The sequence below is a fragment of the Coffea arabica genome, chromosome 6c (genome assembly GCF_036785885.1).
Source record: "Coffea arabica cultivar ET-39 chromosome 6c, Coffea Arabica ET-39 HiFi, whole genome shotgun sequence".
Lineage (NCBI taxonomy): Eukaryota > Viridiplantae > Streptophyta > Magnoliopsida > Gentianales > Rubiaceae > Coffea > Coffea arabica.
The window spans coordinates 18,905,232-18,931,012 of record NC_092320.1 but is presented as its reverse complement, the minus strand read 5'-3'; the positions used below and the strand labels follow the sequence as shown (position 1 = coordinate 18,931,012).

At 34.4% G+C, this 25,781-nt stretch overlaps 3 protein-coding genes and 1 non-coding gene across 4 annotated transcripts; 2 read left to right on the top strand and 2 right to left on the bottom strand.

Annotated features, from left to right (window-relative positions):
* The first annotated feature begins 18,616 nt into the window (after positions 1-18,616).
* On the top strand, positions 18,617-21,484 carry LOC113693096 (uncharacterized). The gene is made up of 4 exons (XM_027211676.1): positions 18,617-18,698; positions 18,814-18,885; positions 19,480-20,655; positions 20,943-21,484. The coding sequence occupies exons 1-4, from the start codon at positions 18,617-18,619 to the stop codon at positions 21,482-21,484; spliced, it is 1,872 nt and encodes a 623-aa protein (XP_027067477.1).
* Positions 21,485-21,568: 84 nt separating this feature from the next.
* LOC140008659 (uncharacterized) lies at positions 21,569-23,040 on the top strand. The gene is made up of 3 exons (XM_072053497.1): positions 21,569-21,857; positions 21,972-22,874; positions 23,000-23,040. The coding sequence occupies exons 1-3, from the start codon at positions 21,569-21,571 to the stop codon at positions 23,038-23,040; spliced, it is 1,233 nt and encodes a 410-aa protein (XP_071909598.1).
* A 23-nt stretch (positions 23,041-23,063) lies between these two features.
* LOC140008658 (uncharacterized) lies at positions 23,064-23,951 on the bottom strand. Its single transcript, XM_072053496.1, has one exon. The coding sequence runs from the start codon at positions 23,949-23,951 to the stop codon at positions 23,064-23,066; it is 888 nt and encodes a 295-aa protein (XP_071909597.1).
* A 259-nt stretch (positions 23,952-24,210) lies between these two features.
* LOC113694354 (5S ribosomal RNA) lies at positions 24,211-24,329 on the bottom strand. The gene has a single exon (XR_003449312.1). It is a non-coding gene; the product is annotated as a 5S ribosomal RNA (ribosomal RNA).
* Between the last annotated feature and the right edge of the window lie 1,452 nt (positions 24,330-25,781).

Genomic DNA, 25,781 nt, shown 5'->3' with positions numbered 1-25,781 from the left:
ATTTTGCAACTGGTACACCTATGAGTCATTGCATCAATTCCACAGCCTCAATATGGATCAATCTTTTTTTTTAATATATATATAGACAATATGGAATTTATTCTTTTTGAGAAAAATGCACAAAAATTTCCTCTGATTTGCACGTTATTGAACCCCCTTCTCATTCAAAAATATCCAAAAGACTTTATTGGTTTAAACTGATAGGTAAGGTGGATGAAAACCATCTATATTGATATAGAGAAAAGTTTGAAATTCCCATACTACCTTTACTTTTAGGTAAAAAAAAAAAAGGTTAATTAAGGGGCTTAATTATAATTTCAAAAAAACTTATATTCTTTATTAAAGAAAAAAGTAAGTTGAAGGGTAGAATTACAATTTTGAAAATTTCTTTCCTTTAACCTGATCATCTTCATCGATCCCCTCAATCCTGTAACTCACAACAGGTGATTTCCACCGCAACTTAATTTTTTTTTAAAAAAAAAAATTCCATAACAACTGCTGCCTCCTTGACTTCCTTAGCAATCTTTTTCGTGACCACCATCTTCATTTCTGTTTGCCATCACTATATCCCAAAGAAGAAAGGAAAAAACCCAGATAAAAAAAAATATAGGTATTTGATTTTGTATGTGATTTTGGTTTGTTGTTTGGCCAATTTAGACGGGTTAGGACCCTTTCCGTCGAATCTCTTGATATTGATCCCTTTATTTATTTATATCTAAGTTACCGTAATTTTATAAAATCAGTTGATTATGTCATTACTTTTCTTTGGATCTCTAGATCAATATATTAAAAAATGATATTCTTTTGGGAATATTTTGGCATTCAATTTGCATGAAACATTTTGAATGTTGAAAATGGGCTAAAATTGGAAGAAAATTAGTAATGACTAATCAAATGACAAAACTTTGTTAATTTCATACAAAATTTTAAGTATAACTAATACAAGTTATGAAATATGTCATGAACGATATTAATTTTTGAAAATAATGTTTGAATTAAATTTATGGTGATGTAATGGAGACAACTTTTCTCCGATTCAATATAGAGGAGTCTAGTCCAATTTAGACACGAATCTAGTCAATGTACAACTTAAAGATGATTTCCTAGCCTAAAATTTTGAGGCGTTTGAGGGTCAAAGGAGGTAATGGAGGTTCTCAAATGAATCTCATTTTTGCCTTAAATTCATGTTTATCTATGCTTTACAGTGTTAAATTGGTACTACATAAATGTTCTATGACTTCCCAGGATTGTCCTTGTGTTTTTTTTTTTGGATAAAAAATTTATTTCATTAACGAATTGTTAGAAATCATTTAGTATGATTTGATGTATAATACTGTCCTAATACCAAGTCAAACATGCACTGAAAATTATAGATATGCAATTTAATATATATAATAGATCTGAAAAATTATGAACAATTGAAAAATATAAGAAATTTTAAAATTATCTTCTAATAAGATAAACTGCAGCTCCTTTCTATGCATGTTGCAATCACCATATATACTAATTAATAGTTTGAAGCTCCAATAATTATGATGAAATCTGTCTAAATAAATCCAAGATACAAAAAAAATTTTAGATATAATAATCAGATTTGAAATAAATTTAGTTCTAACAACAAAAAAAAAATATAAAATTTACATACGAATCCCTACAAGAATAGAAAATTCTGACTAGCAACCCCTAAGAGAAATAGAAAACTCTCAATAAAAAAATTTAGAAGAGATTTTATTAGAAAAATAAATGAAACAAAATTCTTGATAGGGAGTGATAAGGGTTTATTTTACGTATTTTTAAGTGCATTTTAGTAGTTAATTCTGGTTTCATTATTCAGTTTTATAACTAAAATAACTAGGTTTTGGTAAAAATATACATTTTTGGTAAAAGTGACTAATATTGCATTTCTTTTGACTTTAATGGTAAAAACTTCATTTTCATGCAGGATTAATGATTTAATCACCAAAGGATGTCAAGTGAGGTGAAAAGTAGATAATTGGTGATGAATTCAAGTGGTAAAGAAGAAATAAAGTGAAAAACGTTTAAGTGAAGAAATGCAGTTCAAGACAGTTTTGACACTCTTCGGTATTTCGTCTATATCTGGAGCTACACATACTGGATTGAGGTGATCTTTATACATTTTGAAGCTAAGAGAAAGATATAGATTTGGTATGAAGACATCGAAATCCAATTCTATTGTTTTCATGGACAAAAAGTTGAAATACAGAAGTTGCATTCTTTGGACGAGAATGAAACAGGGGTTTGACCAGGTGATAATATTTCGATCATATCTCAGGATACAAAGCTCCAATTTGGATGATTTTTAAAGCATTGTAAATCTAACTCAAAGGTGCTACAACTTTTGTGTTTTACACAAAAGTTAGTTCGGCCTCCATCATAGAGAAAATCGCAGTTGAAGCGAGGCCAATTTCACAGAGTTGAAAATGCGAGTTGACAAAACGTCGGTTGATGCTGCGTTTTGTGTAGGCGCGTTTTGTAGCTGAAAATCTGCAATTTGCTCAGCCATTTTTCTTGTGTTCATACTACTTTCCAGTTATAAGTTGCAAGGGAATTCGGTGCACATGCTTCAGAAGACAAAAGGGGCAAGAAAGGTGGCTTATTTTCAAGTAAAAAATGTTGGTTAATGACTATCTTAACAAATTTCAGATTTGGGAATCCAAGGGTGGAAAATTTGATCAGGAAAAAGGAGTTTTGGACCAGCTTTTATGCAGAGACACTGGGGAGGTCACCATATCATACGTAGCTAGATTTTCTGATAGCAAACTCTCTCTAGTTAGGAAATTTTGTAGGAACACTTGGAGGCTTCATCTTGTAATCATCTAGTACAAGACATAGAAGATTTTTGGAGGGTTTCACCATTACTTGGCTAAGCTTTTCTTTTTCTTTTTTGTACTTGTAAACTAAGATGTTTTCCATTAATGAAGTTATGAGTTTGATTATTATATCATCAATGAGTAGCTAAATTTCTGTATCTAGGGAATAAATGAAACTTATGGCCAAGTGATATAAATTGAATGTGATTTATACTTGTTGAATCTTGTATTACCTTGTCTACTTGTGTATGCTTGATTACTTGTTGTTTGATCACCTATAGCAGGTTTATAGTTGTTATTACTCATTGAAAAATGGTAAAAACAATGGAATAACATGAGTGGGGTTTGAGTTGTATATTCATGAGAATAGAAATACATTCAAGTGGATTAAATCTGCATTTCATGCAAGAACAAGAGCAATTTCAGTTTCACCAAGAGATTAGGAAAAACTAAGTTGTTTTAGACCAATTTTATCATGAGAATGAAATTTTGGTAATTTTGGAAATGAATCCCTAGTTAAACAAGAGTAGTAACAAGTGTTAAATTCATTCATTTGGATCATTTGTGTCATAAGTGGAACCTATATCCCTAGATTCAAGTATTTGGTGATTTTTTCTCCATTTGTGATATTGCAATTATCTAGCTAAGGATTTTAGAGAGTAAACAGATTTCTAGTCGGATTTAATTCTAAATTTTCTGCTCAAAGATATTGAGAGTCTAAATAATAGAGTAAATTAGGATCTAATAATTGTTAAGTTGCTCCTCGTGGGATCGACCCGATACATGCCCTATATTATTTGATTGACCTGTATACTTGCAGCAAATGGGTATAAAATCGAAATTAAACTTGAACTTGTAGTAAAAACCCATCAGGGAGATCATGGTGTGGTCTTCCTCCCTAAGAGGAGGCCTTTGAGAAGAGAAGAAAAATAGAGAGAAATTAGAAAAGAGAAGAAGTAGAGAGGAAAAGAAGTCATTGATGCGTGGGATTGTCCTTGTGTTAATTTTACGAGGCCTGCTAGTGATTGATGCAGAAAAAAAGGCCAGATTAACGTCGGAGGCCATATTGGACTCCGAAATCACAATGTACACAAAAAGAATATTTTATCCTGAAATTTTTCTTAAGTTTGGGGACCTAAGGGTAGTGGCCAGCAGTTGCTGGTGAGGGCTTGGTGGCAAGGCACCATTGCTGCGTTCTGGTTACTTCACCTCAAAGTACATAGAGAAGGACTCTTTAAAAAAAATAGGAAAAAGGAAATGGAAAAGAAAAAGAAGAGTTAAAACGAAAGAAATTGGAAGAATCAAATTAATCTCAAGAGTTTTGCATATTTTTACCTTTTTTTTTTGGGTATTGATAACTTTTCAAATACTACCAAAGATCGGATCCGGTTCCGAGATATCCAGATTAAATATCCATGCATGTGAAAGCTATCAGAACCATGTGATTAAGAGAGAGGGATTGATTGGATGATTTGGAAAAAGATGTGTAAGTGAAGGGTCCTGACTTCAAACCCCCCACTTACATTAGAAAAAAAGAAAACATGTGATCAACAACTACAACTACCACATAAAAATACCCAATAACAAATTTGTATTAGGTCCTCAATCCTCTTGAGTATTTCTAGGCAGTACCCACCAACTAAGCCAACTCAGAGCTCGAAAAAAATTTATGGGTGCTAAAGAATTGATAAGGAGAAAGCATCACGTTAACCTTGTTTGGATCAGTTAAGACTGCATCAGAGTGGGCAAGATGCCAGATAGGGACAAGAAATAAATCAAATATATATATATATATATATATATATATATATATATATCTATATCTATATGTATTACGGCGGAGGTTTTAGTGGACGCCTCCTAGATGACTTCCAAATTTCTCATACATTTTTTTTAGATTTTTCATTTATTTTAATACATAAATTCAATTAAAAAGTTTGAAATAGTGTGATTTACAACTAATCCTATGACAATTCAAATTTAAAATTTAAAACTTTCTCTCCCACTTAAAATGAGTGCTTAATAAATCGTGTATAGTTTGTTTTCAAACTTTAACCCCTTTTTCCTTCCATAAATAAAGAAAATAAATTTGGATAGTTTGGTTTGTCCCGTGTTAAAATTATTCACCCCATTACAACTTTATCACTTTAGCCCATTTTATTCCTTGATTAATAAGATTGATTTGTCAAATTTGAGAAATAATATGATTAGTCCTATTTTTTAATCATTTACATAGTAATATTTTTAGCACTTTCCTTCTTGATATATACATAGATTTGTCAAACATATAGATAACATATCCAATTATAACCATTCTTTAACCATTTTACCTTTTGCAATTAAATTAATTTTTTTAGCTTTAAATTTATTCTATTAGACGATGATTCCAACCAATGAAATAAACATTCTGACATACAATGTCATCTAGATAATTTTTTACTTGCAAAAAACTTCATCTAGATAATTTTGCATATAACGCACACATCAGAAAGTGCACATAAAATAAAATTTTGATATGAATTTTAAATTAATAAAAGGGGCATTTAGATGGTTTTTTTTAGTGTTTATAAAAAAAATTTTAAAACAATATTTGTTTAAACGATTATCTTGGGTGATCGTTAGAAAAAATAGTAGTATTTCACCAAAGTTATACCCAATTACTTTTCCTTCATGACTATAATTCTAGCTCTTTATTTGAAAAAAAAAATTTGAAAAGTGAGGTAATGAATCCTAAATGATAAAAGGAATATAAAGATTGAACTATAGGGCTGGGAAGGGTAAAAGGAAGGTAATAAATCGTAAATAGTAAAAGGAATATAAAGATAGGAAAGTCAAGGGAACTGTAGTTGTGGATTATATTAAAACTATCAAAATGAATGATTTATGTTGGTTAAATGGATATAGTTTTACTTGGTTTTGGTTATCCTACCCATTTATAATCCACTACAAACTTTTGTTTATTTTTTCTCCCATATTCTTTGAGCAACAAAATAAGATATCATTGTAATCAACAAAACTAAGAACACATTGCATTAATAAATAAATTTTTACCTAAAAAAGTTACACAGAAAACCAATAGTGGTGATCATAAAGAGTTTTAATTTTCTCACTCTGCAAGAATCTCAAAATAATTTAGGTATGAATAGAAGAAATCAATTTATACTTAATGAGTTAATTAAAACTTTGATGGAAGGGAGGGAGAAAGTAGGATAAAATTTAACAAAAATTAGAAAAATAAAAATAAATGAATAGGAAAAGAATGTTAAATGTCTTTGCAAAAAATAGAATATTATTATTGAATTTGTAGTGATTTAAATTTACATACTAATGACTTTGAATCTATGTCTAATTTAATTCGGTCTAAATAGGTAGTTCCAATCTATCCATTTAATAGCCACTAATTAATGAGTTTAATTGGGTTACCATTTAAAGTTAATAAAATTACATACCCATACTCATTTGTTGAATAGCAAGTTGAAAAATTGGTCATTATTTACAACTATTTATGCAGAGTAACATGACAGGAGGTAAACAGGTTGCAAAATTGGGTAAGGGATTGCATAATTTGATAGAAGTAGGGTAGAGTGAACAAAAGGTAAAGTTTGTAAGAAAGAGAAGGTTTGGAGGGATGTGGAAAGTTTTTGATAGGGATATAATTATGCAGTTTATTTGTGGTTATTTGGTCTTAATTTTGGCAGTTTATTATGCAAAGTATTGGATTTCTGCCCAGATTTGGTATTTGTGTTATTTGCAGGCGAAGTGGTGTTAAAAGTGTCAAAAAGAGACAAATTCCAGAAGACTAGGCATTATAAGGCGTGCCCACGCCAGACAAGGTAGAGTTGCGTGAAAAAGACGGACTGCGGGTCCTATCCCTTGGACTACCACCTTTCTTTGGAAACAAATTCTGAACTTACGTGGGATTAGGAAGCTTTTTGAATGAAGACTTTTGGCAGCAACACTATAAATAAAAAGACAGCAATAGACTAGGGCATCTGCTATCTTGGACTTGTCTCTTTGTACTTTTCTTTTTTTTCCTTTTGAACGCAAGTAGCAAATAGCAGCCAACATCTTTTACCACTTCCTCAATCAACAAAAACTCCATGAAAACTCTGAATTGCTTCAAGATTATGCGGCAAGGCTAGTTCTTTTATCTAGTTGAGGAATAAATCAAGGACCGGGGCACCATAACTGTGAGATCGTTTTAATTATTTATTTTTAATTTATATGTTCATGGGTATTTGATTATTCTCTATTTTTCCCTGAGTTATTATTGTTTAGATTTACTGGATAATTAGGCCTGTTATTAGGATGTTGGCGCGTCACCTTTAAGCATCTTGATTAGTGGCAAACGAGACAATTTCACCGCCTCGCAAGCGGTCTAATTTGGATCGTGGGAATAATTAATCTAGCATAAATAAACCCGCATGTGTGTTTGTCATCTAGAATTGGGTCTTTCTAATTCCTAATGCTGTGGCTACATTAAATCCTGTGAGCGTTTCTGGGGTTGTCTAGTCACAAAAGGGTAGTTTATGAGCGTCTCTTGACTACCATAAAATTAAGGAAAGATTGGTGGTTAAGCGCGTCGCTTGACCACTATAACCAGTTTATTCGTGAGTATATGAATTGTCCCTTGTATCTGTGATCAGTTGTGTGCTTCGGTGCCAAGATTAATTCCTTGACTAGGTTGTTTTAATTAATTGTTATCTGTGTAATTTGGTTCCTGCTATCTTACTCAACTTTGAATTTCCGTTTTTATTCCTTTTTAATTAGTTGGTACTATTGCTAAAATTCCCCCCATCTTCCTGTGTGTGATAAATCTATCAGTTCCCTGTGGAGACGATCCTACTCACCACGATACTCATTCAGTTTCACTAGTAGGTCTAATATAAATTTTATTTTTGGTGGTTTGACACCCACCAAATTTTGGCGCCGTTGCCGGGGAACTGGTGCTTGAAGTGATTTATTGCACAAGTTTGTTTTGTTTAGTTCGTTCCATTTTCTTTTTTAGTATTTATGGCTGCTAATCTTCCGTATTTTGGTGATGGATTGGACTTTATTTCTAAAAGGGGTTATGAGACTCATCCTTTTTCTAATGATCAATTGGCTGTTGCAAATTGTGGGAGTTATTTTGCTTTAGATTATTCAACCGACATATACCCCCCCTTTCAAGATGGCCTGAGTGCTCCAATCGACACTCTTGGAGATTTTTCATCTCAATATAAAATGTGGTATGACCTTTACTCAAACGGGTGGGATCAAGGATGGTGGGACAACTCCAATTTTAATTATACGCCAGAGCCAATAGATTTTCAATATCAATATCAACAGCAACAGCCAGCATCCATGTCAGGTATGTCTCTTGAAGAAATGGTTAAATTAATAGCTACTAACACATATCAATTTCAACAGGAGACATATAAATTTCAGCAGAAGACAATGAATTTTCATCAGGAGACACAAGCGAGCATGTGTAACTTGGCAAATCAAGTGAATCAATTAACATCTAGGATAACGCAATTGACTTCTCAAATGTGTGAGAAATTGCCCTCGCAGACTATTATCGATCATGAGGAAGATGAGAGTGCAATTATCCTGACAAATGATATGAAACTGCAAGAGTCTCAAGAAGACAGATCTAAAGATGCAGTAGAAAAGAAAGTTAAAATGCAAGGAATGAGATCCCAACATCAAATTGCTCAAGTGAATAAATCTAGTGCACCATCGCCGAATACGGTGACATCTCCTCCATTCCTCAATCAATATTCTCTTGATTCTTATTCTTTAAGTCCTGTTAGTGAGATTGATTTTATTATGCCAGAAAATTATGAGTTTCATGACAGGAATAAGTTAAGAGTCATGATGACAAAATATCTCGAACTAATAAATGCTCTTGATGGAGGAGTGAGTGAAGACTTAAGGTCATTACTTGTATGTTTGGCACCATTTACAAATCCATGGAAGACCGTACCTCGTGTGCTTAAAGATTACTCTATTTACGAGGGTTATCAGGATTATACAGAGGACGAAGCGTTGAAACGAGCAACAAGATTTTATCCTCCGTGAATAAATAGGGTAATGTCTAGCCAAAGACATTAAAGAAAGGCACTTCTTGGGAGGCAACCCAAGGCCTCTATTTTTTGTTATAGTTCTCTTTCGTTTTTCGTTGATTTTGGGTTGTTTTGTTTCATTGCAAGTGTTGGGCAGAAGACTCTGCCTTATAAGGCGTGGTCACGCCTTACAGCAACTCTAGTCGACTCTGGGGACACAGACTTGGATTTACAAGGCATGCCCGCGCCCTATAAATGATGCTCTTAAACACCGTAGAAATGCTTGGGCAGAAGACTCTGCCTTATAAGGCGTGGTCACGCCTTACAGCAACGCTACCAGTCCCTGACACCTCCTCTATCATGGTGTTTTGCTGCAGTTTTATTCATTCAGGGAAGTTTTTTGCTCCCTTCACTTGACTTCAACTTTTCTTTCTTACATTGAGGACAATGTAGACTTTAGGTGTGGGGGGGAGTAGTCTAGCTTTTCCTTTTTACTGCTTTTCCTTTTGCCAAAAAATAAAAAAATAAAAAAAGGGAAACCTTTACCATGCCTTTTGGATTTTTATGGTTAGCCCTGATAAGCAATGGCTAGATTTTCAAATTTAACTATTGTTACGGTTTTAGATGATAATATGTGTTAAGTATGATATTGTAAAATTTTAGGATGACTCTCTGGTAAATATTTGAAATTTTGTGACTCTTGCAATTTCTCTTGGTTAATTTTTCTAGGCATTGTAAATATTTTTCTGACATTTTTTTTGTGAACTGGTTCAACTATTAATCTTAGTTCTCCATGTTAAGGAAATGAAGCAAGCTTGCATGGTTTTAATTTTACTTGGGTGTTTATTTGTGAATAATATTCGGCTATACTCCGCTGGTTATCATTGACTAGTAACCGGGGGTCTTCACCTAAAGTGTCGATTTTCGCGTCAAAAAGCAGCGATAACTATGAGTATGTGGTCTTTAAGCGGTTAAAGTTGAGTAACCGGGCTCCTTCATTGGAGAGATGTCGGAGTTCGCGTCAAAAGACTTGAATGGCTCAAGACTAAGCACTTCTTTAAAAAAAAAAAAAAAGAAGAAAAAAAGAAACAAAAAAAATGAAAAAAAATGATGAAAAAAAAAGAGAGAAAAAAAAGGGTATACGAGCATGAAAGTATGTGAATAATTGTATTGCCTGCGGATCCATAAGTCTTTATGTTGAGATTTTGCTTAATAGTTGGACCAGTTATTGAAAAAATGTTGGTTGGATATTTTCTATTCTTAGATTAGTTAGTCTGGATTTGAAAGAGTCATTGGTTTTAAAAGCTAGTTGGAGAGTTGTCTCGTAAAATTTGTCATCAGTACTTGACAGTTATCTAAATTATACATTGGCAATAGTTGCTTTGATTAATAGCCATTATTTTGAATTCTACTGCTGCAAAAATGTTTGCTCGCTTGGTTGTGTATTTAAAGTTTGAAATGCTTGAGGACAAGCATTGTCTTGGTGTGGGGGAATTTGATAGGGATATAATTATGCAATTTATTTGTGGTTATTTGGTCTTAATTTTGGCAGTTTATTATGCAAAGTATTGGATTTCTGCCCAGATTTGGTATTTGTGTTATTTGCAGGCGAAGTGGAGTTAAAAGTGTCAAAAAGAGACAAATTCCAGAAGACTAGGCATTATAAGGCGTGCCCACGCCAGACAAGGTAGGGTTGCGTGAAAAAGACGGACCGCGGGTCCTATCCCTTGGACTACCACCTTTCTTTGGAAACAAATTCTGAACTTACGTGGGATTATGAAGCTTTTTGAATGAAGACTTTTGGCAGCAACACTATAAATAAAAAGACAGCAATAGACTAGGGCATCTGCTATCTTGGACTTGTCTCTTTGTACTTTTCTTTTTTTTCCTTTTGAACGCAAGTAGCAAATAGCAGCCGACATCTTTTACCACTTCCTCAATCAACAAAAACTCCATGAAAACTCTGAATTGCTTCAAGATTATGCGGCAAGGCTAGTTCTTTTATCTAGTTGAGGAATAAATCAAGGACCGGGGCACCATAACTGTGAGATCGTTTTAATTGTTTATTTTTAATTTATATGTTCATGGGTATTTGATTATTCTCTATTTTTCTCTGAGTTATTATTGTTTAGATTTACTGGATAATTAGACCTGTTATTCGATTTTCTAAATAATTGGTAGCCAATTAGGATGTTGGCGCATCGCCTTTAAGCATCTTGATTAGTGGCAAACGAGACAATTTCACCGCCTCGCAAGCGGTCTAATTTGGATCGTGGGAATAATTAATCTAGCCTAAATAAACCCGCATGTGTGTTTGTCATCTAGAATTGGGTCTTTCTAATTCCTAATGCTGTGGCTACATTAAATCCTGTGAACGTTTCTGGGGTTGTCTAGTCACAAGAGGGTAGTTTATGAGCGTCTCTTGACTACCATAAAATTAAGGAAAGATTGGTGGTTAGGCGCGTCGCTTGACCACTATAACCAGTTTATTCGTGAGTATATGAATTGTCCCTTGTATCTGTGATCAGTTGTGTGCTTCGGTGCTAAGATTATTTCCTTGACTAGGTTGTTTTAATTAATTGTTATCTGTGTAATTTGGTTCCTGCTATCTTACTCAACTTTGAATTTCCGTTTTTATTCCTTTTTAATTAGTTGGTACTATTGCTAAAATTCCCCACATCTTCCTGTGTGTGATAAATCTACCAGTTCCCTGTGGAGACGATCCTACTCACCACGATACTCATTCAGTTTCACTAGTAGGTCTAATATAAATTTTATTTTTGGTGGTTTGACACCCACCATTTGGGTTAGAAAGGTGAGAAATAGGGTAACAAAGAGTAGAGGAATGTTAACGGAAAATGGTGCCAAAAAAGATAATATGAAAGGAAGGGGTAAAAATTTGTGCTTGGTATGCTTTTAATATTTCTTTAGATATTTTTGTGACATTTGTTCATTTTTTTAATATACGTTAAGGTTTTAGATAAGATACATAAATACAATGTAAATCAGATACTAAAATAGCACTCTTTTAATTTTTTCAACCTTTTTCATGTAACTAATATAAATAATTCATTTCCTATTATTATTATATTAAACATAAATCCATGCATAGCACGGGTAGCAATACTAGTTGTATTACTCTAGTTAAGCCTGTGGAATCAGCAAAACAAATTTTTAATCTTTCTTATACTGTGAGTATATATATTGATGGGGTTCGACATAGCCATACTATTTAAATTTGAATTTGAATATTAAATTTTATAAAAATGGTATGCATCTAGACCTGCGAGTGCATACGTTTTTAATGCATAAAGGATATATCGATATAGTTATAGCAATTTGACAATCTTCTCTTATGAAAGATACACGCTTACCTGTCCCCAAATCTTGTCTCACAAATTTTTTTTTCGACACTCGGTATTTGTCTATCTTACTTCTACTCTATCCTATTTTAGGGGGGGACCCAACTCGGTATTTGTCTCACTTATTGTGTACTTAAAAAACAGAACATACTAATTTACACGCCACCAAATAAATTTCAAGACCTTATCAAATCCTAAATCAATTTTTTTAACCTTGGACAGGAAAGATTTGATAGGATAGGATACGGGTCATTGTCAAGCGGATCCTGCTCCTTTTCGTTACTTATTTTCTCTAGTTCTCCTCGATACAGCATTACGATTTTGACATGTGTTCAATTTGAATTCAATGTGCAGGATTTCTTTTGCTTATAACCAGCATCTTAACCTTGGTTAAGCACAATTTAATGTACCATATTTATCGTAATTTGGAGGAATTGAAAAAAAGCCGAACCTTTTCCAATCGAATGTTATATGGAAAAAGAAAAAAGAAGGAAAAATCAAATCATCAAATTTCGTGGGAAAAGAAAAAGAAAGAAAAATGAAATCAAGGAATTTAAGTTCATATTGTTACAGTTATATTCTGTCCAAATCATTATCTTGTATCTTTTTCTCAAATTGCAGTGAATTGGTTATTTTTTTGTTACGTGGAAGGGAATTTTTGTTTTGAGAATTTCAAAAAAGTTCTCAAAGAAAATATTCAGATTAATCAATATCCATTACTGTAAAATTCATGAGCCAGCAAGCAAAAACGAAATCGGTTTGTAAACACTTTAGAGAACCTATACAAAAATTGAACGTTGGTCATGATAAAACCCTCTCTATTAGGATTCTTTACCACCACTTCTTTTGTTAATGCAATTGAATAAAATCGGGCTACACATTTATACCAAAATAATAACTTGTAAATTTTCAAAATATTCACTCAGTTATGTCTTTTTTTAGTCATTTTTTTAATCTTTTTTTTAAATTTTCCATGGAATAGCTTCTATGAAGCGGAAGTGCAAAATGGGAGGGTAGAAAAGTTTTCATTCATCATTACATGGTGAATACCTCTATGAACTAAGTTGAGTCTTGAAAACACTAGTAATGTACTGTTATTTGAAATTGACGTATGATTTTAGGAAAATTTGGCCCTTCGGTAAAAATGTAAAATCTATATCTATATAAATTTGAGAAGGGATTTTCAGGAACAAGCCTTCACAACCCTTCCCACTCTCAACTCTATTTTCCTAGCATTTTACATTTATTTTATTTCGTAAAAAATATCATGGGCCCATTACATCCCCACGTTTCCCTCAAATAAGAAGTTAATTCCAACTAAAACTCCCACGTTCTCTCAAACAAAAATGTAACTTCCACTTACATTAAAACTCTAACACTCCCAGGTTCCCTCAAACAAAAAAATAACTTCCACTTACATTAAAACTCTTCCCACTTACAATATAGTTGGTACCTGGCCCCTGATCCAACGGAATTGAGGATTGCACCTGATCTCTTCCCAACTGCCACGGAATATACTTGGTACTACTTTTGGGAATTACTACTTTTGGGAATTACTCTTACAATTTCACTCCACACCCACATTTCCACTTCAATTAAAACCCTTCCAATCAACTTCCTTCTCAAACCTCTCAAATTAGCTTCACAATGGAACATGGCCGTTTACAGGCATGTCATCAACGCCTGAATTTCAAACTCGCAAGATTGCAACGGAGGAAACATCTGCTAATGAAACGAAAAGGACGCCACCATGGTCCCGCACAAGAATTGGAACAGTTCCAACAACTTTGCATCGACGAAAGAGAAATCTCACATCAACTACGATGGATAAAATCTCGACTACACCGACTCAAACGCCGCGCCAATCAAATTAGAAGTTTCGGTACTATTTATTCTTTTAATATTGATATTTATTCTTTTAATATTGATATTCTTTTAATATTGAAAACCTGATCATATCATGAGTTGTGCTCATGATGTGACTTATGTAGTCTTTACCCCAAACTCTTAATATGGTAACATATTGTAGTACCATCAATTTTGATCACGAAAAATAATACTACTATTAATTATGAGTTGTGATCTGTGGAGTTTCTTCGTTACTTTGAAATAAGATGTTCAGAAGGTTGATATTAAGAGATTACTACTAGCGGGTAGGTTCGTTTTTTGTGTTTTGGGTTTTTTTTTTTTGGCAGATTTTGTGTCTTACTGCATTACATGTCCTTGGGCTGTTCAAATCGGGATTATGCTGTAATTTTGCGGTGAAAAAGTTGGAATCGTGCAAGACAAAAATGTTGACGCTTGAGAGAAATAGCAAAAAAAAAAAGGGAAATAGATTCAAAAAATAGATCTTGCAAAAACATATGGGACAATGGCACCTAAGATCGATGGCTATAGATGCTTTAGCAATATAGATGACCTCTGTCCTGGTGTAGTGTACCAGGGGGTGAGACTTTTAGGGGACTAGAAAGTAGGTGGTGGGAATCACGAAGATTCTGTTTTAGTGCCAAAAATGAACTCAGAATCACATCAGTTTTTGTGGTATGGTTTGCTCATTCACTATTATAATTGTCTGTGAATGCAATTTCTGGCTTCTGATTTCAATTATTCCAATATTATAATTTCAATTAAATAATTAAAATAATTCGACTATCATGTTGACTACTGATGTTAATTTAATTTAAATTACTTTAAAGATCCTTGCTTTTGAGGTAATGTTCAATGGCTGATTTGGAAGTATATGGCCACAATGGATGTGTATATAAAGTTTGTTTATCTTATTCAGCTTATGGTGTGAATGATGATCTGATTGTGCGAGTCCAGTGGACAGGAAACTCTTTTCGTATATATAAACTTTGGCTGAAGGGATGATCAACTGTTGGTTATGTTCTGTTCTGTTACCTATCAGGGTTATATGGTTATATAGTTAACTTCGAAATATATACCAACATTGGCTGAAGGAATAATTAGCTAGAAATTTGTAACTTAATTTAATACGTATTTTAATACAATTATAATTTCAATTATTACTAATATTTCCAATATTATAATATGATTGTTGTTCCTATTGTTTATAAGTTTTGGTACTATTTATTCTTTAAACATTTATGATTTTCATTGTAGTTACCATTATTAACAATATTCCCCATATTATATATTATTACTGTTTCCATTATTTATATTCCTTTAGACGTTCAGTTGCAGCGAAAGGGCGTAAAGTTGGGGTCGAGGTGTTCTTGCTGCGAAGGGGCGAGCGAAACTGCGGAGCATCTTTTTGTGATCGGTCCAGTGGCAGCTACCGTTTGGGGTCACTTTGGTCAACAGTTCGGGCTGTTGCGGGGGGGGGGGGAAGAGGGGATATCCTCTGTACTGATGTCGTGGTTTCTGTCCCACCCGATGGTGAGCGAGAACCATGTTCGGGTATTAGTTCCGGTTGCGTCCCTGTGGTTTATTTGGAAGGCGAGGAACCACGCTAGGTTTGAGGGGGGGAGGATGAATGCGGACCAGGTTATATGGCAAGTGGGCAATTTCATTGAACTCCTAGGGCGTGCACGGAATTTGGGGCAGTCATTTCGGGGCGACGGGGACTGTATTTGGGCTAGAGGGACTCATGGAACGGGGGCGGTGAAGCGGCCACTCCTTGTAGCATGGGCCAAGCCCCCCATGCCGTATCTGAAATTGAATACAGCTGCCAGTGTCGGAACATCCGGGGCATTCGGTGGCGGCGTGGTCCGGTCGAGCGAGGGCACGGTGATCTTTGCATTTTACAAGGAGTTTGGGGAGGTTGGAGTGGTTCACGCAGATGCCCTGGCATTGATGACTGGGTTAGACCTATGTCGAGACAGCCAATTGACTGGCATTATGGTTGAGAGCGGCTCTGGGGCGCTCGTCCAGATGGTCAATTCGGGAGCTTTGGCACGCTGGCCGGTATGTAACGTTCTGAGGAAGATACGAGGCTTAATGACAGAATTGGGGGCGTCTCTTTGCCACGTCTATCGGCAAGCTAATATGGTGGCAGATTCTCTAGCGTCTTTGCAGCTGGGCCAAGATTTGGTGTACACCGAGGAAGAGTTACTTCCACATAGGAGTCGGCGTATTCTACGTTCAGATAGCCTTGGGATTCCTTATGTTATAGCTTAATTTGCCCGGGACTGGGTTTTGTATGCTTCCGCACGGTTCAAGTTGAATAAAACCTACTTTTTACAAAAAAAGAAAAAAAGAAAAAAAGAATCAATTTAGAAATTTCATTTTAATTAAAATTATTAATAAAATTTCCTAACAATATTCCCCATATTATAATATTCTTACTGTTGTCATTGTTTATAAGAATCAATTTAGATTATTAATAAAATTTCCTATATTATAATATTATTACTGGAGTAGGATTGAGCCAGTAAAGTATACTTGAGCCAATTGGCAGATTAAGAGAACTACCAATTGGCAGTACCCCGTTTGTGCCTGGAGCAAGAAAGGACGCTTCACCATGTAATAAAGAGTCAATATTACTTGAAAACTTAAAAGCTGGGAATTCGGTTGACAGTCATGCAACTATGTCCAAGTTTCATTAGTAATCTACAATGTACAGTTCAGGGCTACGTATGATTATGATTGCATGTCTCTATTTGGCCCGTGGCTGTGATCGACGCTGGGTTAGTGCCATTTCCTGTCTTCTTGCCTTCATTTTCGTCAAGTGGCCTGTGGCAAGCACCAACTCATGCCGTGTCTAAACTCTCTCCGGATAAAATCTTACATATATATATATATATTTTTTTTTTTAAAAAAAAATTTCGAACTCTGGAAAAAATCCTATATTTGTTAAGCATCAAATAAAATGAATCCCCCAACATACTCGAACCTTAGTTATATATTTAGTCGCAAAATTGTCTCAACAGCTTGTGTGTGTGTTGTAGTCGATGGATCCTAGGAATGAGGTTCTAAAAAAAATTAAAATTCATGTCACATCTTGATTGTGCTATGCATGGGCACAAACCAGAATTAGATGGTTTCCATTGTTTATAAGAATCAAGTTAGAAGTTTCGCCACTATTTATTCTTTAAATATTGGTATTTTCATTATACTTACAATTATTAATAATATTTCTAATATTATAATATTATTATTGTTTTCATTGTTTATAAGAATCAAGCTTGTATTATCTATTCTTTATATATTGCCATTTTCATTATAATTGCAATTATTAATAATATTCCCAATATTATAATATTATTGCTGTTTCCATTGTTTATAAGAATCAAGCTAGAAGTTATGGTACTTATTCTTTAAATATTGGTGTTTCCATTGTTATTTCAATTATTAATAATATTCCCAATATTATATTATTATTGTTGTTTTCATTGTTTATAAGAATCAAGTTAGAAATTTAGGTATTATGTATTCTTTAAAATTTGGGAATATTATTGGGATTATTATTGTACTTCTAAGTATTAATAATATTCCGAATATTATAATATTATTGTTGTTTTCATTGTTTATAAGAATGTGGAAATAGTACCAATTGTTTATAAGCACTTTAATAAATGCCACCGAAAGCTCCCCAATGGCTTTGTTAATATGTTACATGTTAACAAATAGTACTAAAACCTATTATTGCATATGCAGTGGTCAATCATAATGAATAGGATCACTACAATCTTATCTAATATCAAAGGTTCACATAAATATATTGTCATTTTTACTACCAAAATTGACAATTTGTTTGAGGCAATAATTAACATAATAAAAAATATATTTTATTATTCTAAATGTTTAATTACATATCATAAAAAATATAGTGACTCAAAACTCATATGGTCGAAATCATGCTTCACATTTCACATCGAGTTCACCCACTAAATAATGTCTCAAACATAAAATATTACCAACTACTATCAGAAACATTACCAAATTAAGGATGGATTTTCTCAAATCTTACTATTAAATACACATATTACCATTCATTAATTAAAAAATATTTTTTCAAACTAAAATACTTCTTTGCGATTTTTCTAATCTTTGCACACAACGTAATTTGTGTTAACAAATATTGTTATGTTTATCAGATCTTGCTAAAGTTTTACATCAGACCACTCATGCTCATTCATAATATTCATATAATATATTATATTATTACATTTTTATGAGTTTTACATTAATAATTGTAACTTAATTTAATACGTCTTTTAATACAATTATTTTAATATACTTTTAGATCAAACAAATGATTATTCAACATCTTTTCAACTTCAACATCCATCGACCGCAGCCCCAATTCTCCATGATCATGGTAACTCCAAATTTATGCACAATTTAAAATTCATGCTTAATCATTAATTTTTTTAACGTGCTACATTATTATATTAACTTTCTATATTACATAATGATAGATGACTTGCATAATGACTCACCAACTACTGAAGTTCCTATTACACCAACATCATCAGCTAATGGTCCTGATGATAGTAAGTCCAAGTTTTCTCATGTATCTTGACTAAGTAATCAATTATTATTTATGCAATTCAATTTCTTCCAATTCATTTTTTCCATTTGTCTTCTAAAAAACCATTATACAAACAGGCTCACCTGAAGAATTTGTTCCTGCTACACAAGACATTGTGCCTATTAACGCAGCTGGAGCAGAACAAATCGGTAATCTACTAATATTTTTCTCATGTAACCATAATTAATATTTCTTGCTATATGTTCTTGGGCATACAATTATTATGTGCTTTATACTTTTCTCAATTTTTCATAATTAATACCATAATTAATATTTCTTGCTACATGTTCTTGGGCATACAAATATTATGTGCTTTATACTTTTCTCAATTTTCCATAATTCATATTTCTTGCTATATGTTATTGGGCATACAAATATCATGTGCTTTATACTTTTCTCAATTTTTCATAATTAATATTTCTTGCTGTATGTTCTTGGGCATACAATTATTATGTGCTTTATACTTTTCTCATGTTACCATAATTAATACCATAATTAATATTTCTTGCTACATGTTCTTGGGCATACAAATATTATGTGCTTTATACTTTTCTCAATTTTTCATAATTCATATTTCTTGCTATATGTTCTTGGGCATACAAATATCATGTGCATTCAATTTTTCATAATTAATATTTCTTGCTATATGTTCTTGGGCAAACAAATATTATGTGCTTTATACCTTACATATAGTGACAGTTTTAGGTATGTACCTTATTATACTTATTTCATCAATCAATTAGATCAAATAGGCCGAAGGCGACGACGACGTCGAATTACAAGAAGATGGACATTTGGTCCAGGAACAGTAATCTGTCAGAAATGTCAATCTCTAATGTGGGTGGAAGAAAGAATTCAAAGTAGTACAAAACAAAATCCAAGATTCAATTTATGTTGTCAAGATGGCGATGTTGTTTTGCCGTTATTGCCTCAAACTCCCCAAGTTTTACAACATGTATTTACCACTCCAACACTGAAAGAGAAGATTCGATTGCTAAATGCACTATTCGGGTTTACATCCATGGGAGGCAAAGTAGATCATTCTATAGTCAATTCTGCCGGACCATATTCATTTCGAATTAGTGGAGAAAATTATCATCTAATCGGATCGCTTTTGCCACCTTTTGGAGCATTAGGTAAATTCATACAATTATACATCCATGACACTGATAATGAGTTGCAAAATCGTATGAATCTTCTGAACAGTCATGATGGCAATCCAATTGGAATTGATGCATCAATAGTTGAAGGATTGAAAAATATGCTAGACGAAATAAATCCATACGTACAAGTTTTTCGAAGTGCAAGAGACATGCTTCGAAATCAAAATGTTGCCAATCTGCAAGTACAAATAATTAGTGCTCGAGGTGACAGACAATATATCCAACCAACTGCAAATAAAGTTGCTGCTTTGATTGTCGGTGAAGATACTGGTCATGTCACACACCGCGATATTGTGCTTGTCACTCGAGATGGAAATTTGAAAAGAATCAGTGAGACACATCCATCATACATGCCACTTCAATACCCTTTACTATTTCCATATGGAACAGACGGATGGCATTGCACAATAAGATTTTCACCCTCTGCCATTAGGAAGAGAGAATTTGTGTCGATGCGTGAATTCTATGCGTATCGTATACAATTTCGACAAAATGAAGGCCACACACTTTTGAAAGGTGCCAAACTATTTCAACAATTCATTGTTGATTGTTATGCAGCTATTGAGCACTACAGATTGAATTTTATGAAAAGCCATCAATCTCTATTATGTGCTGATGTATATCAAGGTTTAGCAGATGCTGTACTTGCTGGAGATACAGATGCATCAGCTGTTGGAAGGAGATTTGTTCTACCATCTTCGTTTTCGGGTGGATCCCGAAATATGATACAACATTTTCAGGACGCAATGGCAATCTGTAGGACAATTGGAAATCCAGATCTTTTCATTACGTTTACTTGCAATCCCAGTTGACCAAAAATTAAACAAGAGTTGACAAGAATATCGGGACAGAAAGTTGAGGACAGACCCGATATTACGGCTCGAGTTTTTCGGATAAGACAAAAAAAGTTGATGGATGTTTTAAAAAATACTCAACTATTTGGAAAAGTGCTTGCAGGTAAAAATTTTACTTTATTCAAATCATTATTTTCTTTTTTGATTCCCTATTCTGCCACACACTAAGATTACTTCCATAATATGCAGACATCTCTGTCATTGAATTCCAAAAACGTGGTTTACCACATACTCATATCACTCTGACATTAGCTCCGGAAGATAAGCCCCTTACTACAGAGCATATTGATGAAATCATTTGTGCCGAAATACCTGACAAAAATGCTGATCCACTAGCTTATGATACGGTCATCAGGTGCATGTTACACGGACCCTGTGGTAATGCTTATCCAAATGCTCCGTGTATGGTGAACGGAAAGTGCTCTAAACACTATCCAAAGAGATTTTGTAGTGAAACCACTATCGATGAAGATGGATTTGTATCATACAAACGTAGAGATGATCCAAGTAAGAGGGTAACTATTAATGGTTTTACATTTGACAACAGATGGGTTGTTTCTTACAATCGAGATTTGATTGTGATATTTGATGGTCATATTAATGTGACCAAAGTTGCACGTCCAGAAATCACTAAATATCTGTACAAGTACATGAGTAAGGGGGTTGATAGAGCAAATGTTCAGATTGAGAATAACGTTGTACTTGCAAATGAAAGTGGTCATCGTCGTTAGAGAAGCGTTGATGAGATTAAACAGTACTTAGATTGTCGATATTTATCGCTAATTGAGTCATGGTGGAAGATATTTGATTTCGAAATGCAGAGGCAGTATCCATCCGTGATTAGATTGCAGTATCATCTTCCTGATCATCAATTTGTGATATTTAATGATGATAATCATCTTTATGACGTTCTTGATCATGATCACATACATGACACGATGCTGACGAAATGGTTTGAAATAAATCAGAGCCATGTTCCAGCTAGAAACTTGACGTTTGTGGAGTTTCCGAGTAAGTGGACTTGGAAGCAAAATAAACGTCAATGGGAGTCCAGATTGCAAGGTAGGTGTATCGGAAGGCTACCATATGCACATCCTCATTCCGGTGAGCGATACTATTTGAGAATGTTACTGAATAAAATTCGTGGTGCATAAAGTTTTGAACATTTGAGAACTATTGATGGAGTTGTGCATCCAACATTCAAAGCTGCATGTGCAGCACTTGGTCTTCTGGATGATGATAATGAGTGGAATGAAGCTTTGGCTGAAGCATCTACATGGGCATCTGCCAGAAAATTACGCAGCATGTATTGTACAATACTTATGCATTCTGAGGTAACTAACCCTTATGCTATATGGCAGCGTCACTGGAAAAGTATGACAGATGATTTGCAATATCAGATCAGAAGGGATATGGGAAACTCTCAGATACGCATAGATGATGGTGAGTTACAAAATTTGGGATTAATTGAACTCGAACTCATTTTGAACAAAAATGGTCGATCTTTACGAGATTTTCCTCCAATGCCATTGCCGTCATTTGAAAATGCTCAGTTTTCCATGAACAGACTTATAAGAGAAGAGCTCGATTACGATTTTACATCGGAGCAGCAATTATTTGATAATTTATATGCTGGTTTGAATGAGGATCAATTGAAAGCATATGAGCTTATTATGGAATCATACACACATAATCACGGAGGACTATTTTTTGTGTATGGAAGTGGTGGAACGGGTAAAACTTATTTATGGAGAACATTGATTGCTCGAGTCAGATCGCAGAGAAAAATTGTTCTTTCAGTTGCATCATCAGGCATTGCTGCAATACTCTTACCGGGTGGAAGAACAGCGCATTCACGTTTCAAAATTCCTATTAATTTGGATGAGTCATCAAGTTGTTCAATCAATACAAATTCTGACTTGGCTAAATTAATTAGGGAGACATCTTTGATAATTTGGGACGAAACTCCAATGGCACATCGGCATGATTTTGAAGCGGTGGATAGAACTTTAAAGGATATCTTAAAGTTGAGTGAAAATGCTTCTGAGGATCGTATTTTCGGAGGAAAATTGGTTGTTTTGGGCGGTGATTTTCGACAAATATTACCGATTGTTTCTAAAGGTAGGAGAGAAGCAACAGTATCAGCTACAATAAAAGAGTCAATGATTTGGGATCACTGTAGAGTTCTGCATCTTAAAATAAATATGCGTGTAATGAATTTACGTCTTCCTGAAAATACGCGTCAGCAATTGATGGATTTTGCAAATTGGCTGCTGTCTGTTGGTGAAGGAAAGGTTTCAGCAATTTCACTTAAGAACTTGATTCAGCTTGGTCAATGGTAACTGCATTAGCAAACCGAGGTGGTTTTCCATGTAAATCCCAACAAGTATCATGAGTGTGATTCTTCAAACCACAATGAGTACACTCACGGGTGCCTCGACCTCCATGACCCCCACGACCTCCTCTACTTCTTCCTCCACGAGAGCCACGTCCCAAGTTAAGTTGCTCTATCCGACCATTGTTAGCAACTAAAGCAGATTTGTCATTAATTAGAGCACCATCACCCTGTGCAGTGTCCTTAGATGCAGAACGTAAGACCCGAGCATACGCCTCTGTAAAGGATGGTAATTGTTCACCTGCTAAAATTTGAGATTTGATTGGTTCAAATTCTGGCTTGAGACCGGCCAAGAATTTGAGCACAAGCATTTGTTCTCTTTGCCTCTGCATAACTGTAATATCACTTGAGAGAGGCATTACGGCATTTAATTCTTCTGATACTCGCTTAAGATCAGCAAAGTATTCAGTTACTGTTTTGTTATCTTGTTGCAACTGAAAATACTCCAAAGAAATATCATACATCCGTGAAAGATTACTACAGTATAATAACCGGACATAATCCCAAACTTCTTTTGTTGTCTCACAATGAGAACACATGTAGGCAATTCGTGGCTCCATAGAATTCCATATTGCTCCAAGAATTTGGGCATCCTCTTGAATCCACATTAGTTTCTTGTTGTCCTCCGTAGGAGAGTCATCTGTGAGATATCGTTCCTTTCCTAAGCCTGTCAGATAAATCTTAACGGCTTTTGACCACTGTTGATAATTAGTGTCATTCAACTTCCAATTTGTGATTTGAGGCATCACCATTGGCATAATATTAGTAGACGTCACAATACCTTTTGATAGACTTTCAGCCATAGCGAATAGCACTCCAAACCAAATGAAGGGTCAAAACTCGAGATGAACAGTGCGTGAACAGTGAACAGTGCCGCGTGAACAGTGCCGTGAACAGCGAACAGCGCTGCGTGAACAGTACCGATGAACAGTGAACAGCCCCCGCGTGAACAGTCGCGATGAACAGTATCGCGTGAACAGTCGCGATGGCCAAAACTTTTGCTAGATGTTTAACCCTAACCCTAGGACTTTTGCTCTGATACCATTGACCAAGCTGAATCAAGTTCTTCAACACGAGGACTTCCCAGGGGGTCACCCATCCTAGTAATACTCTCGCCCAAGCACGCTTAACTTCGGAGTTCTGATGGGATCCGGTGCATTAGTGCTGGTATGATCGCACCCTTTTTGCGCTCGTGTGTATCCTAAAAAAATACACTTAATAGCACGAGAATCTAATTTATCCACTCCGGGAGCAAGATGATGAACAAAGCACACACATCCAAAAATACGAGAAGGCAATTTAAACACAGATTCATGACGAAAAAGAATGGAGTGAGGTAATTGGCCTTCAAAAATATTGGATGGCATGCGATTAATTAAATAACATGCAGTTAGAACTGCATCACTCCAAAATTGTTTGGGCACATTCATGTGCAACAAAAGTGTCCGAGCAACTTCAATTAAATGTCCAATTTTTCTTTCGGCAACTCCATTCTGTTGTGGAGTGTGAGGACAAGAGGATTGATGAAGGATACCGGACTTAGTCATAAAGATATCAAAAGGAGTGGAAAAATATTCTTTCGCATTATCACTGCGAAGTATACGTACAGGCACACCAAATTGATTCTTTATTTCTGTAACAAATGCACAAAAAATGGAATATAATTCTGAACGATTTTTCATTAAATAAAGCCATGTAACTCTGGAAAAATCATCAACAAAGATTACAAAATATTTAAAAGGATACGAAGATAGTGCACGGTGAACAATATCGGATCTCTTTAACACCACAGAGTACACAGACTCCTTTTCCAATTAAAAGGAGACAATTTCCTGTGAAATTGGCATTTGCAATGACTATCAACAAAAGTCAAGGCCAAACCTTGAAAAATGTTGGCGTTTACCTTCCTGAACCTGTGTTTTCACATGGTCAACTTTATGTTGCTCTGTCCCGTGCTACTTCGCCAGATGGATTGAAAATACTCATTGTTAATAGAGATGATGATCCATGGGATTACACAAAAAATATTGTGTATCGTGAGATTTTTGACTCCCTTTGATAAATTCTGGACATCGCTTTGTTTACAAAAATAGTATATTTACATCAGACCATATGTACTATATATGCTTCATACTTTGGCATTTTATTGGTATTTCTTTGAATTTGTGTTACTTGCTGTATCAAATATAGCGCTTAAATAATTAACCTTCATGCTATATTATAATAATTTACAGATATTCGATATACACCTTTACTCTATCTGGATCCTTGCGGATACGGATGGAATGTAAAGGTTAGATTGTTTCGATTAATAGATATGACCATATATGGAGTGCTTTAACGTTCGGGATGTATCAAGATGCTTTTTATAGATGATCAGGTAATAATTAAGAGTGTATGTTAATTATTATATTGAATATTGAATATTTACTAATCTGTTGAAAACTATCAGAAATTTGTCATGCAAGGAGTTATAAGAGGCAGTAATATGATAAACATTTTCGCAGATCATCTCCATGAAGGCAAGGTATACTGGTTTCAAAATATATATGTAATTCCTGCAGATCTTCAATATCGGCTTGCACCACATCAGTACCAATTATCGTTTGGAAACGATACGAAGATAGTGAATA

Coding starts and splice junctions, on each gene's coding strand:
- LOC113693096 (XM_027211676.1), top strand. CDS start 18,617: ATGATAGATGACTTGCATAATGACTCACCAACTACTGAAGTTCCTATT. Junction 18,886..19,479: donor AGCTGGAGCAGAACAAATCG/GTAATCTACTAA, acceptor TCAATCAATTAG/ATCAAATAGGCCGAAGGCGA. Junction 20,656..20,942: donor TCAGGACGCAATGGCAATCT/GTAGGACAATTG, acceptor CATAATATGCAG/ACATCTCTGTCATTGAATTC.
- LOC140008659 (XM_072053497.1), top strand. CDS start 21,569: ATGCAGAGGCAGTATCCATCCGTGATTAGATTGCAGTATCATCTTCCT. Junction 21,858..21,971: donor ATATGCACATCCTCATTCCG/GTGAGCGATACT, acceptor CTGCATGTGCAG/CACTTGGTCTTCTGGATGAT. Junction 22,875..22,999: donor ATTACCGATTGTTTCTAAAG/GTAGGAGAGAAG, acceptor AATACGCGTCAG/CAATTGATGGATTTTGCAAA.
- LOC140008658 (XM_072053496.1), bottom strand. CDS start 23,951: ATGGCTGAAAGTCTATCAAAAGGTATTGTGACGTCTACTAATATTATG.